Source organism: Salvelinus namaycush, chromosome 4 (assembly GCF_016432855.1).
Source record: "Salvelinus namaycush isolate Seneca chromosome 4, SaNama_1.0, whole genome shotgun sequence".
Classification (NCBI taxonomy): Eukaryota; Metazoa; Chordata; class Actinopteri; order Salmoniformes; family Salmonidae; genus Salvelinus; species Salvelinus namaycush.
The window spans coordinates 44,687,152-44,700,826 of record NC_052310.1 but is presented as its reverse complement, the minus strand read 5'-3'; the positions used below and the strand labels follow the sequence as shown (position 1 = coordinate 44,700,826).

General features: G+C 42.1%; 1 protein-coding gene across 1 annotated transcript in view; it reads right to left on the bottom strand.

Moving 5' to 3' along the window:
* Nucleotides 1–13,675, bottom strand: part of LOC120045886 (protocadherin-15-like) — a 282,158-nt gene that overhangs the window by 52,824 nt on the left and 215,659 nt on the right. Inside the window, exons 26-28 of the mRNA XM_038990815.1 lie at nt 3,590–3,805; nt 2,588–2,676; nt 22–198 (exon numbers count right to left, since the gene is read on the bottom strand). Coding sequence (XP_038846743.1) covers nt 22–198; nt 2,588–2,676; nt 3,590–3,805 — 482 coding nt within the window. The remainder of the gene's footprint in view (nt 1–21; nt 199–2,587; nt 2,677–3,589; nt 3,806–13,675) is intronic.

The window sequence follows — 13,675 nt, the reverse complement described above, 5'->3', positions numbered from 1 at the left end:
TAATTGTGTTGGCTCACTCACTTAAAGAGCTCCTGGCGTGATATGGCCCTGTTGGTTAATGGGTCAATGGCATACACCATCAGGTCTGACTTGGTGTAGTCCTCCTGGTCAAAGCCGTCTCCGAACAGCTGCGGCCCGATGGACTCCACCACCACCTTGGCCCCTGGGATCTGGTCCTGGACGTATCGCTCCATAATACTGATATTTGGGAGACAAAACCAATGTGGTCTGTTCATTTTTAAAATAAAGTATAGTACAGCACCAAGACTTTCTGTACATTTCAACGGTAAAACACTGTAGAATGCACAGGAAAATACAGCAAATCTGTTTTACAGCATCGATGCTGTAGATTGCACTGCACTATGGGTAAAATGCTGAAAATACTGTTAATATCTGGAATTGGAAGCCTCCTGTAAAGATTCCACTAATATACTGTATTTATTTACAGTAATAGCTTATGCTTACTGTAGATTCAAATGATCAGTTTCAGGCACCAACCTCATGCTGTCAGGTGAGACACATGAAGCTCAGACTATTGTAATAAATATATTCTTGAAGCTGCTGTGAAGTGGAAGAATATTTTCAGAAGCTGCTGGTTAGGTACCTTGACTTTATAAGTATCTTTATTGCTGGCCAACATTGAATTACGGCATGTTTTCTTAGCTACAGTACCAGTCAAAAGTTTGGGCACACCTTGTAGAATAGTAGTGAAGACATCAAAACTATGAAATAACACATATGGAATAATGTAATAACCCCAAAAAAGTGTCAAACACATCGAAATATATTTTATATTTGGGATTCTTCAAAGTAGCCACCCTTTGCCTGGATGACAGCTTTGCACACTCTTGGTATTCTCTCAACCAGCTTCATGAGGAATGCTTTTCCAAAAGTCTTGAAGGAGTTCCCACATATGCTGAGTACTTGTTGGCTGCTTTTCCTTAACTCTACGGTCCAACTCATCCCAAACCATCTCGATTGTGTTGAGGTCAGGTGATTGTGGAGGCCAGGTCATCTGATGCAGCACCATCACTCTCCTTCTTGGTCAAATAGCCCTTACACAGCCTGGAGGTATGTTGGGTCATTGTCCTGTTGAAAAATAAATGATAGTCCCACTAAGCGCAAACCAGATGGGATGGCTTATCCCTGCAGAATGCTGCGGTAGCCATGCTGGTTAAGTATGCCTTGAATTCTAAATAAATCACAGACTTTTGACTGGCACTGTTGCTCAAGTTGACACAAGCCATTTCAGTCTGCTCTAAATATCTTCCAGTGCGACGTAGAAAAGAAATCACTCAGATAATAATTAGTGTTGTATCATTACATCATCCCTGCTGTTAATTTACAGTAGGGATACCGTAATATGTTTTACAGTAAGTAAAATAGTACTGTAAAATGTATTACAGTATCTCTGCTGTAAAGCAAAATCACTGTATTAAGCTGGAAACTCTGGTGCAAGTATAATGCTGTACATTTACATGAAAGGTTTAACAGTGCAGGTATCGCTTAAACATTAGATATAACTTCATATTTCTAAATCCATCTTTACCATGATGTGGAGGCTTTATGAATCATTCATAAACTTCTGTCATGCTGTGTGTTGCAATGTGCTGATCAAACGTTAGTAGTGGTTGCCTTGGTTCACTTCACCTTCATGTGTTGTCACCCACAAATTATGACATTGACTTTAAAATGCTGAAAGATATTTTTACAACTTACTTGTGTGTGACCATATCGGTTTGAGGCCATGGTTTTAAGAATTTCACTTTTTTCACAATTTCAATTTTTTTTGCTCTTGGCAAAACAGTTCTCCCATAATAAATTACAGGCTGAGTGAAATTGGCACTTTAAATTACAGCCACTAAATGTTTGCTTTCTCCAACCCGATTGCAAAGCCTGATGAATAGAGTACCCATGTAATTGTTGTGGTCCCCAACTAGGACCAAGGAAAATGGGAGACCTCTCAGATGTTATCAGAATGACTAACTAAACACATGTAGTTGTCAAAGCATAGAGCAGCAATCTTAGAGGGGTAGTGTCATTTAAAGTGAGATTTGAAAATAATGAATACCTTCTTATTTTATTATCTGTCTAGAAACTGTACTATTTTTCAGTCATCAACTGATTGAGAAAAATGTATTTGACTGTCTATCTGGACAATCAGTGGTTTTAATTGCCCAATCATTGGTTAAGGGAGACAGAAAATAAACATACAGTGAAGCCAGTGAGGAATTACTGTAAGTTGTGCAACACAGGGGTTATTCAAAAATGCTCGAACTTCTGAAGTGCTAGAACTTTTTTTCTGTTCCATAAAGTTTCAAAACACAGTTGGAGACTACCCTCTCATCCAACACAAACAATTTCACTAGCAGAGTTTGCAAGTTGCATCGTGACACCTTGAACCAAGGCCCCTTATTCATCAGGGGGGGAAAAATGTATGCAATCCCACTATGCTATTCCTCTTACTCCACTCTCCTGTTTCTGTTGAGTGTTCAGGGGCCTTTAGGACCCTAATACGTTTTCAATTTAACCAAGCATGTTCAATGTGACAATAACGCTGAGAGAAAGTGATTGACTGGTGCATTACGCAATAAGCTGCTCTTTATTCTCCTCCACAACGGTGGGCGGGACATTGGACACCACCACCTGCATATCCAGTTGGTTGACCACAGTCACCTGAGAGAGAGACAGTGAGAGAGAGGGAGAAAGAGAAAGAGAGAGAGCAGCAGTGAGAGAAAGAAAAAGTGTCTGTGAGAGAGAGAGAGAGAGAGGATATGTAAATGTTGTACATTCATGCTTGACATGCTCCTGGTGGCCAAAACGAGAAACTGAATTGCCTGCTTGTATTGGTGCCATGTGGCAAATCTAATGGCACCTAATATTTGCCGGCGCAGTTAGTGCACTGGCTCTGAGGCCAAATCTCACACACGGCCTCCATGAAATTACATTTTCTCTTGAAAATGGTCAATATGGTTAATTAAGCACACGTCGCTGTCACCCGTCCCAAACACTCCTTCTGTGTCATTACAGACTTGTTTGCCCTACACATTAGGAGCAACACTGGCTCCAATAACTGGAAGCAAATGGAAATGTATTGTCTAAGTAAAAAGACACACACACGCACACACAAACACGCCAATTACAATGAGCAGAAAACCCTTTCCATGCATAGTTGAATTGCATCATCAGCGTGAAGCAGAGGGGTTCACTGGCATACACATTGCGCATCTTGTGTGCTGTTACTGCTCTTCATAATGTAATATATTGATAGCTAGACACAGTCTAGATAGAAAATAAATCATGTTTCATCATCATGTAGCTTCCTAATGAATACATCAGCTCAGAGGAAAACTGTCTGACACTAATAAACCCATCAGGTTGTTTGGGTGGGGGGTGTGGGGCTTGGCAACTGTTAAGATCACAGTTAACGGATGACAAACTACTAACTGCCAGACTTTGCAGTCTCATATCACTTGCCCAATGAGAAACACTTGAGGAAATAAAGGTTTACATGTGTGTGTGTGTGTGTGAGAGAGAGTATTTCAAACCATGGAGGGATATGGGTTGTTTGAGGACAGTAGACACTCACCACCACATCGGCGCTGCTGCTCAGACCCTCTCCGTAGTTGTCGGTGGCAATGACCTCAAACTTGAAGTAGGACCTGCGCATGTTGCGGTACATGATGGCCGTCTTGATGATGCCCGTGTACTGCTCGATCACAAAGCTGTCTTGCCCAGCTGCCGTGGGCGGGATGATCAGCCGGTACGCATTGGCACTGTAGTTCCCTGTATCTGCATCTGTGGCCTAGGTAAAAGAAAACCCACAACCACACACACAAACAAGAAAACCCACAACCACAACAACATACACACACAAACACACACATGGTAGACTGCTTACAGGGTAAGGAAACTGGAATGTAATTTTGTAATTTGGGTGAACTATCACTTTAACAATGGCAGAAATGATGAGTGTGCTTCAGTGGTGGTTGCAAATTTTGGGACAGACTGCTTTCCTTGTCGCCACAAATATGCACATAGAATACACACAAATGGAGGGCATAGAATAAAGTATTGAGGCAACTTACAAACCAAATTACCATCATCTAAGCATGTCGCTCTGGATAAGAACTTTTGCTCATTGACCAAAATGTACTATTGTCATTGTTCCCTGAAGGACGAGAGTGCATTGATCTAATTTGGCCAGGAGAGGGGGAACTTGAGTCTTAACCTGTTATGGCTGCAAGGGGCAGTATTGAGTAGCCAGTTAAATCGTGCCCATTTCAAACGGCCTCGTACTCAATTCTTGCTCGTACAATATGCATATTATTATTACTATTGGATAGAAAACACTCTCTAGTTTCTAAAACCGTTTGAATTATTTCTCTGAGTGAAACAGAACTCATTCTGCAGCACACTTCCTGACCAGGAAGTGGAATGTCAGAAATCGATGCTCTGTTCAACTTCCTGCCTATACATGGGCATGATACGTAAGAGTCTACGTACACTTCATACACCTTCCCCTGGTTGTCAAGAGGCGGTGAGAGAAAAAAATTCGTGTTTATCTTGGTCTGAGGTGGAATAAAAGCTCTTTGTTTGACGTGACCGTCCATATCCTGTTTCTGGAGCGCGCGAAAGAGGACATGGATTTGCCTTCTGTTTAGCTGTCGTTATGAACGACTAACATCTCCGGGATAGATTTTATTTGATACATGTGACCATATCATCGTAAAGTATGTTTTTTCTATATAGTTTCATCAGATTATTGAAAATTTTTCGGGAGTTTTGCCGTGTTCCGTTCTCTGACTTTGTTTACGTTGGAGAACTTTGTGCCACTTGGCAAGTGCGCTTCCTAAACCGAGAGGGAAAATGAAGGTTCTAAATCCAAACACCGACTGTTCTGGACAAAGGACACCTTGTCCAACATTCTGATGAAAGATCAGCAAAAGTAAGAAACATTTTATGATGCCATTTCATATATCTGTCGAACTGTGTACTAGTCGTGGGCGGCCAACGTTTTGGCTACTCTAAGCTATACCGAAGCTGCATAACGTAATGAAGTTATTTTTAGAATTCTAACACTGTGATTTCATTAATAACTAATGGATCTATCATTTCCTATACAACATGTATTTTTTAGTTATGTTTATGAATAGCTATTTGGTCAGAATATGTGTGTCAGAAAAAGTGTCAGTAAAATATCCGAACGTTGTGGGAAATAGTAGCTACGTTAGCATAATGGGTAACCACTGATTTCAGCTCTAAATATGCACATTTTTGAACAAAACATAAGTGTATGTATAACCTGATGTTATAGGACTGTCATCTGAGGAAGAAAATCAAGGTTAGTCAAAAAATTATATATCTTTTGCCTGTTTGTTACGATCGCTTACTTTTGCTACTGGGAAATTGCTTGTGTTTTTGGCTATTGTGGCTACGCTAATATAACGCTATATTGTGTTTTCGCTGTAAAACACTTGATAAATCGGAAATATTGTCTGGAATCACAAGATGCCTGTCTTTCAATTGCTGTACACTATGTATTTTTCAGAAATGTTTTATGATGAGTAATTAGGTATTTGACGTTGGTGTCTGTAAATATTATGGCTGCTTTCGGTGCAATTTCTGATTGTAGCTGAAATGTAAACTATGATTTATACCTGAAATATGCAAATTTTTCGAACAAAACATATGCTATACAATAAATATGTTATCAGACTGTCATCTGATGAAGTTGTTTCTTGGTTAGTGGCTATTTATATCTTTATTTGGTCGAATTTGTGATAGCTACTGATGGAGTAAAAACCTGATGGAGTAAGAAAAGTTGTGTCTTTTGCTAACGTGGTTAGCTAATAGATTTACATATTTTGTCTTCCCTGTAAAACATTTTAAAAATCGGACATGTTGGCTTGATTCACAAGATGTGTACCTTTCATATGCTGTATTGGACTTGTTAATGTGTGAAAGTTAAATATTTAAAAAAAATATCTTTTGAATTTCGCGCCCTGCACTTTGAGCTGGCTGTTGTCATAAGTGTACCGGTGTCGGGCTTGCACGCCAAACAGGTTAAATGCCAGGCTCTCATACTCAATCATCTAGAAGAATTCGCTGAACCCTTTTCAGTAGGAGAATTGTCTTTCGAGACTCACTTTTGTTTAACAACAGCTGATAATCAGAATAGGGTACATGTTCTACCAAAATGAACGAATGGCGGTGAACAAGCGCAATTGCTCAAGATGGCGCTTTCTCAGTATGGATGAGCCTAGTATGGTCATATTTGTTGCTTACTGCATACGTTTTCACGATTAGTACACAGTATGTGGTTTTAGTAAGTAGTAGGCAAGACAGATTTCGTACACGGCCATAGACTCTGGCCTCCCTGCCACTGGCACCAATTCTCAGAGTGCCTGTTTGCAATGACATTGATTAATAGGCGCAATGCCTTTTTTTGTATTTGTATTTGTATTTATTTTTGTATTTGTATTTATTATGGATCCCCATTAGCTGCTGCCAAAGCAGCAGCTACTGTTCCTGGGAGGATGGGGGGATTGAATGAGGGAGAATTGAGGGAGGATGGATGGTAAGAGTATGGTTAAATTTTTTACAATAAAGCTATTATTGTGGATAGTCAGATTAATATGATAGTTTGATTAAAACATTTACACACTTTACAAGAATAACGGTTTCCCTTATAATCCTGTTTACATGAACACATCTGAAATCAGCCTACCTGAAAATCACCAATCAAAATAAATGTTTTACCACAGCAACCATGTCATTTTTGGGAAGCATATTTGATTCTGAGTTTGGACATATAAAGTTTGTATGTGAAAATGACTTCTATGACACATATATTAAATTGTTCCGAATTTACTTCACTCGCGCTAAAGAGGGATGCTTGCTCGTCTGGTGCTAGCACGAGCAGATACACGGTTGGAACGCTGATTAAGTTGTTTAAATGGCCTAATAATTCGAAAGATTGCTCAGGAAACCAGGTGATTTAATCGGCGTATGCTGACTTCGATTTTGACCTCACGTTGATTACGATAAGCAGAGAAAGGTGTTTACATGACTATTGCATAATCTGCCCACTCCCACAATCAGTTTAAGATTGAATTATTACTGTGCATGTAAACGTACTCTCTGTCAATAGAGGGAGAAAGATTTTCTCAAATAAGACTGTATTCCATTCAAAGTAATGGTAATTTACCAAAGTTACCAGAATGTTCATTAATTTGGGTAGTGGAAACTTTGATTATCTATACTTGAATCACTTAAAAAATATATATATATTAATATAACATATTTTACATTTTGGTCAATTAGCAGAAGCTCTTATCCAGAGCGACATACTTATATGATGTTATTTTGATTTGTTAGTGGAAGTTGCCTCAATACTCTATTCTATGCCCTCCATTTGTGTGTATTCTATGTGCATATGTGCGAAGCAGCTCTGTCCAAAAATGTCATGCAATTCTAGTCATTTTGCCATAGGGTGAAGAGAAAAAATTGCAGTTTTACAGACAATTTCTACACATTTTGCCATAGGTTGGAGAGAAATGTTTGCAGTTTTTAATATGATATCTGAGTGAGACTAACAAAATCAATGGGGACCCCCGAGTCAGTAATTCGACTATGATTACTACAGACTAGACTAATTTAGGAATCTACATTTTTTAAGCTAACATGGACCAATTGAGTGACTGCCAATGACTGACATAACAAGAGGAAAACTTTTGATGTACAACCAAATTTCGAAATTGCACCTTGTGTCTTCTATTATTTTAACTGTCAACAGTAAATTGAGACCCCAACTGCATTTTTGGAAATTGGTCCGGGGGCCTACAAAAGGGGGGCAGAGGGGCCGGGCCGCATGCGGTCTGTGGGCCACCTGTTGCCCATCCCTGGTCTAGACCATATGGTTCAAGAGAAGACAGACTAATTAATGAAAAAAAACTTTCCAAAATTACCGGTATTATGCCCTCCCTTTGCAACCCTGGCTTAATCTCATTAGTGTTTGTAAAAGCACTTGAGAACAAAGGTTCAGATTTTTTTTGTGTGCATAAAATGAACACTGGGCCACTAAGTGGCATGGAGAACAAGAATGGGTTGGCAAAAAGACTTCTACTCAATAGGCCTACCCTTTGTAAAGCCAATCAATACGTTCTTAGAAAACTCTTTGCATAAAATGTACACTGTGCAACTAAGTGGCATGGGGAGCAAGTATGGGTAAATAGGCTTTTATTTATCTACCACTCTCATTATCTACTATTCTACTGCACAGTAGGTGAAAGGCCCTTCTCAGTCAATACCACTGTGCCACATCACCCCCTGCCATATTTTCTTACCCCGGGTTCCCTTCCAAACTATTTAAAGTTGAATTTGACGATGATATGGCTAGTCTATACACAGTTGAGTTGCTTGCTTTAAATTCATACAACGATCTCAGACACATCAAATACCATCTGAAGACCCATGCAGCTCAAGACAAAGACGGCTAAGACTAAACATTGGTGCCACATCCAAAATGTGGGTAACTCTTTACATTAAGTTGTCCCTATTACTATGTAACTACACAGTAATAACAGTAATAACATAGTAGTTACATAGGTGTTACTATGTAATTACATGTTAATAAGATTGTCAAACTCATTTATTACACAAATGTAAGAAGGAATTTGTAATTACACTTCCACTTGCTGAAGGTTATTCCACATTTTCTTGTTCCACTATGTAACTCATGTTTTGTATTACACGTTTAGAAGTCACCAGTGAATTACTATGTTAATAACTACAACCAAAATCTGACCTTGTTACATGTAACTACACTGTGCAACTACCATCGAATCCACATGTTATACCAGGGTTAATAAATTAGCTAGGACCTGGTAACAACAATTGTGACAAGGCACACCCTTTCTAAATGTGCTTACTATTATGAGATCATTGTGATTTGTTTTATAGCATGTGGCTTTCATTTTGGCTGCAGAGGAGATTGTGAGAGTTGAGAGGTTAGTGTGACATCACTTCCTGTGGAACTCTAACTTCTACAAAAGAGTAAAAAAAAACTAACATTGTTTGTTTGCACAGTCAAAATAAGAAAAATAAGAAGCCAGAAGAACACTGGGCTGTCACACTGACCTTTCACCTCTCACATTCTCCTCTGCAGCAGAGAGAAAGAGGTGAAGCAAGAGGTTTCACTCTCGCCAAAATCTGTCCAAAGTAGTCACAATCCGTTTCTATGGACTTATTTTGGACCTAAGCGTGTTACCTGCCTTCCCACATTTTGGACAACAACTCCCATTGTTCGGGCGGAGACATGAGCGTATCGTCATTATATGCAGATCTCTGTCTGCAGCCAAATTGGATGCCACATACTATTTCCATCTCTTAATTTGTAATGTTTTTTAACCTGAACCCTTATCCTAACCCTTGTTAGCAGTTAATGTTTTTCTTAAATAACACAGACCCCAAAGCAAATCAGGGGGTGAAAAATATATTTATTCAAAGAGAACAAATCATAGTTGTTACGCTGGCGAATAGATAGCAGGTGTTCATTCTTCCATATCCTCAATGGATTCTCCATTGAACAACGGGACAGGGTGTCATTTATAACCCAACCTTAGCCTGTGGTTGACTAATTTGAATTCCTTGCAGTAAAATTGGGCTAATGGCCAAATAACAAGTATCCCATTTCAGGCTCAACGTATAGACAGTTCAGACCAATGAGAACTTGCCACATGTAGCTATGAGTCCCGGACTGAAATTCCTCCCGTGTCTCTGACCCCTTCAGTTCTCCATTACAAAGTCACAACTATTTCCATTGATCGTTAATTCCTCTGCGTTGTGTATTTTTTCCTGAACTTAACCCTTATTCTACACGTAAGCCTAACCGTAACCTTAGCAAGCAGTTGCTTATCAACTAGTGGCTACTGAGGGGAGGACAGCTCAAAATAATGTCTGGAACGGAGTAAATGAAATAGCATCAAACACATGGAAACCATATGTTCGATGTATTTGATACCTTTCCACTGATTCCACTCTAGCCCTTACCACGAGCCCATCCTCCCCAATTAAGGTGCCACCAATCTCCTGTGTTATCAACATATAGTTTGTTGATAGTTGTCCATCTGAAGGGTGAAAGAATGCCACTGCAATGGATAGCTGCTGTTTTACGGGTTCCTGATTAATTATGCAATTATGCTTTATTTTTGCACTGATCTTAACTTTTTTTGTAAATAATGTTTCCGTTATCATATCCCATGACCGAAAATAGTTTATGGACATCAGAACAGTGATCACTGTCGTGACGTGACTTTCATTAATCTAATGACTGTTATTTATTCAAACCACTAACTATGTTCAATTGTTACCCGATTAAAGTAATCATGTAACTATTAACTCATTTGGGGCACCACGGAAGAAGTTGTTTATTGAGCTAGCATGCAAGAACCTCTACCTTTCCTTATTATTCAGTAATTCACAAATTGGTTTAACTTCACTAGGGTAGGGGGCAGAATTCTGAATTTTGGATGAAAAGCGTGTCCAAAGTAAACTGCCTGCTACTCAGGCCTAGAAGCCAGGATATGCATATAATTAGTAGATTTGGATAGAAAACACTCTAAAGTTTCCAAAACTGTTAAAATAATGTCTGTGAGTATAACAGAACTGATATGGCATGCGAAAACCTGAAGAAAATCCAACCAGGAAGTACAATTAAGGCTGTTTTTCCATTGAAAGCCTATCCACCATACAAAGACTTAGGACCCAGTTAACAAACTCTGTGGCTTCTTCTACATGTGGCCAGTCTTTAGGCATTGTTTCATGCTTTTACTCTGAAAAATGAGGGAGATACAGCAATTTTAATGAATAGGGCTATGTTCTGTATACCACCCCTACCTTGTCACAACACAACTGATTCGCTCAAACGCATTGAGAAGGAAAGAAATTCCACAAATTAACTTTTAACAAAGCACACCTGTTATTTGAAATGCATTCCAGGTGACTACCTCATGAAGCTGGTTGAGAGAATGCAAAGAGTGTGTAAAGCTGTCATCAAGGCAAAGGGTGGGTACTTTGATTTGTTTAACACTTTTTTGGTTACTTCATGATTCCATGTGTGTTATTTCATAGTTTTGATTATTCAACAATGTAGAATATAGTAAATATAAAGAAAAACCCTTGAATGAGTAGGTGTCTCCAAACTTTTGACTGGTACTGTATATCATCCATGTCCTTGTTCAGCCACGACTCCAAGAAACATAGGATATTACAGTTCTATAGGTCCGTTGAAAGGATAGTCTTGAACGAACCTCTTCCAGTTTGTTCACCAGTGATTGTACTTTTGCCAAAAGAACAGAGGGTAAAGGCGGTTTATGTACTCGCCTACGTAGTTTTGTCAGGGTGCCCGCAGGTCGGCCTCTCTTATGCAGTTTTCTTTTCCAAGTTCCAAGTATTAGGGCCTGTTCCGGGGTGAGCAGTATGTCCTACGCCTCCGACCTGTTGAAGTCAAAATCTTCATCCAATTGAGGTTAGTAATGTCATGATTCTCCTGGCTGAGGATCCAAGGACTCAGATCAGCTTTGGAAGAGACTTCCTTGTGCCAAGAAACATGAGCAATGGACATTAGACCAGTGAAAATCTGTCCTTCGGGATGATGAGTCCAAATTTGAGAATTTTTGTTCCCACCGACGTGTCTTTGTGAAATGCAGAGTTGGTGAATGGATGATCTCCGCATGTGTGGTTCCCACCGTGAAGCATGGAGGAAGAGGTGTAATGGTGTGGGGGTGCTTTGCTGGTGACAATGTCTGTGATTTATTTAGAATTCAAGGCACACTTAACCAGCAAAGGCTACCAAAGCCTACTGCAGCGATACACCATCCCATCTGGTTTGCGCTTAGTGAGACTAACATTTGTTTTTCAACAGGACAATGACCCAACATACCTCCAGGCTGTGTAAGGACTATTTGACCAAGAAGGAGAGTGATGGAGTGCTGCATCAGAAGACCTGGCCTCCACAATCAGGTGACCTCAACCCAATTGAGATGGTTTGGGATGAGTTGGACCGCAGAGTGAAGGAAAAGCAGCCAACAAGTGCTCAGCTTATGTGGGAACTCCTTCAAGACTGTTGGAAAAGCATTCCTCATGAAGCTGGTTGAGAGAATGCCAAGGTTGCAAAGTTGTCATCAAGGCAAAGGGTGGCTACTTTAAATAATCTCAAATATAACACATATTTTTATTTGTTTAACACTTTTTTGATTACTACATGATTCTATATGTGTTATTTAATAGTTTTGATGTCTTCACTATTACTCTACAATGTAGAATATAGTAAATATAAAGAAAACGACTGCAGGGCAGCTCACGACTGGAGGGCAGCTCCTGACTGGCTGGCGGCTCTGGCAGCTCCTGACTGGCTGGCGGCTCTGGCAGCTCCTGACTGGCTGGCGGCTCTGGCAGCTCCTGACTGGCTGGCGGCTCTGGCAGCTCCTGACTGGCTGGCGGCTCTGGCAGCTCCTGACTGGCTGGCGGCTCTGGCAGCTCCTGACTGGTTTGCGGCTCTGGCAGCTCCTGACTGGCTGGCGGCTCTGGCAGCTCCTGACTGGCTGGCGGCTCTGGCAGCTCCTGACTGGCTGGCGGCTCTGGCAGCTCCTGACTGGCTGGCGGCTCTGGCAGCTCCTGACTGGCTGGCGGCTCTGGCAGCTCCTGACTGGCTGGCGGCTCTGGCAGCTCCTGACTGACAGACGGCTCTAGCGGCTCCTGACTGACGGACGGCTCTAATGGCTCGGGACAGACGGGCGGCTCTGAAGGCTCGGGGCAGACGGATGGCTCAGATGGCGCTGGGCAGACGGATGGCTCAGATGGCGCTGGGCAGACGGATGGCTCAGATGGCGCTGGGCAGACGGATGGCTCAGATGGCGCTGGGCAGACGGATGGATCAGATGGCGCTGGGCAGACGGATGGCTCAGATGGCGCTGGGCAGACGGATGGCTCAGACGGCGCTGGGCAGACGGATTGCTCAGACGGCGCTGGGCAGACGGATGGCTCAGACGGCGCTGGGCAGACGGATGGCTCAGACGGCGCTGGGCAGACGGATGGCTCAGACGGCGCTGGGCAGGCAGGCAGCTCAGACGGCGTTGGGCAGACGGCCGACTCTGACCTGCTGAGGCGCACAGTAGGCCTGGTGCGTGGTGCCGGAACTGGTGGTACCGGACTGGAGACACGCACCTCAGGGCGAGTGCGGGGAGCAGGAACAGGGCACACTGGACTCTCAAAGCGCACTATAGGCCTGGTGCGTGGTACCGGCACTGGTGGTACCGGGCTGAGTGCACGCACCTCAGGGAGAGTGCGTGGAGGAGGAACAGGGCTCTGGAGACGCACTAGAAGCCTGGTGCGTGGTGTAGGCACTGGTGGTACTGGGCTGGGGCGGGAAGGTGGCGCCGGATATACCGGACCGTGCAGGCGTACTGGCTCCCTTGAGCACCGAGCCTGCCCAACCTTACCTGGTTGAATGCTCCCCGTAGCCCGTCCAGTGCGGGGAGGTGGAATAACCCGCACTGGGCTGTGTTGGCGAACCGGGGACACCATACGTAAGGCTGGTGCCATGTACACCGGCCCGAGGAGACGTACTGGAGGCCAGATATGTTGAGCCGGCTTCATGGCACTTGGCTCAATG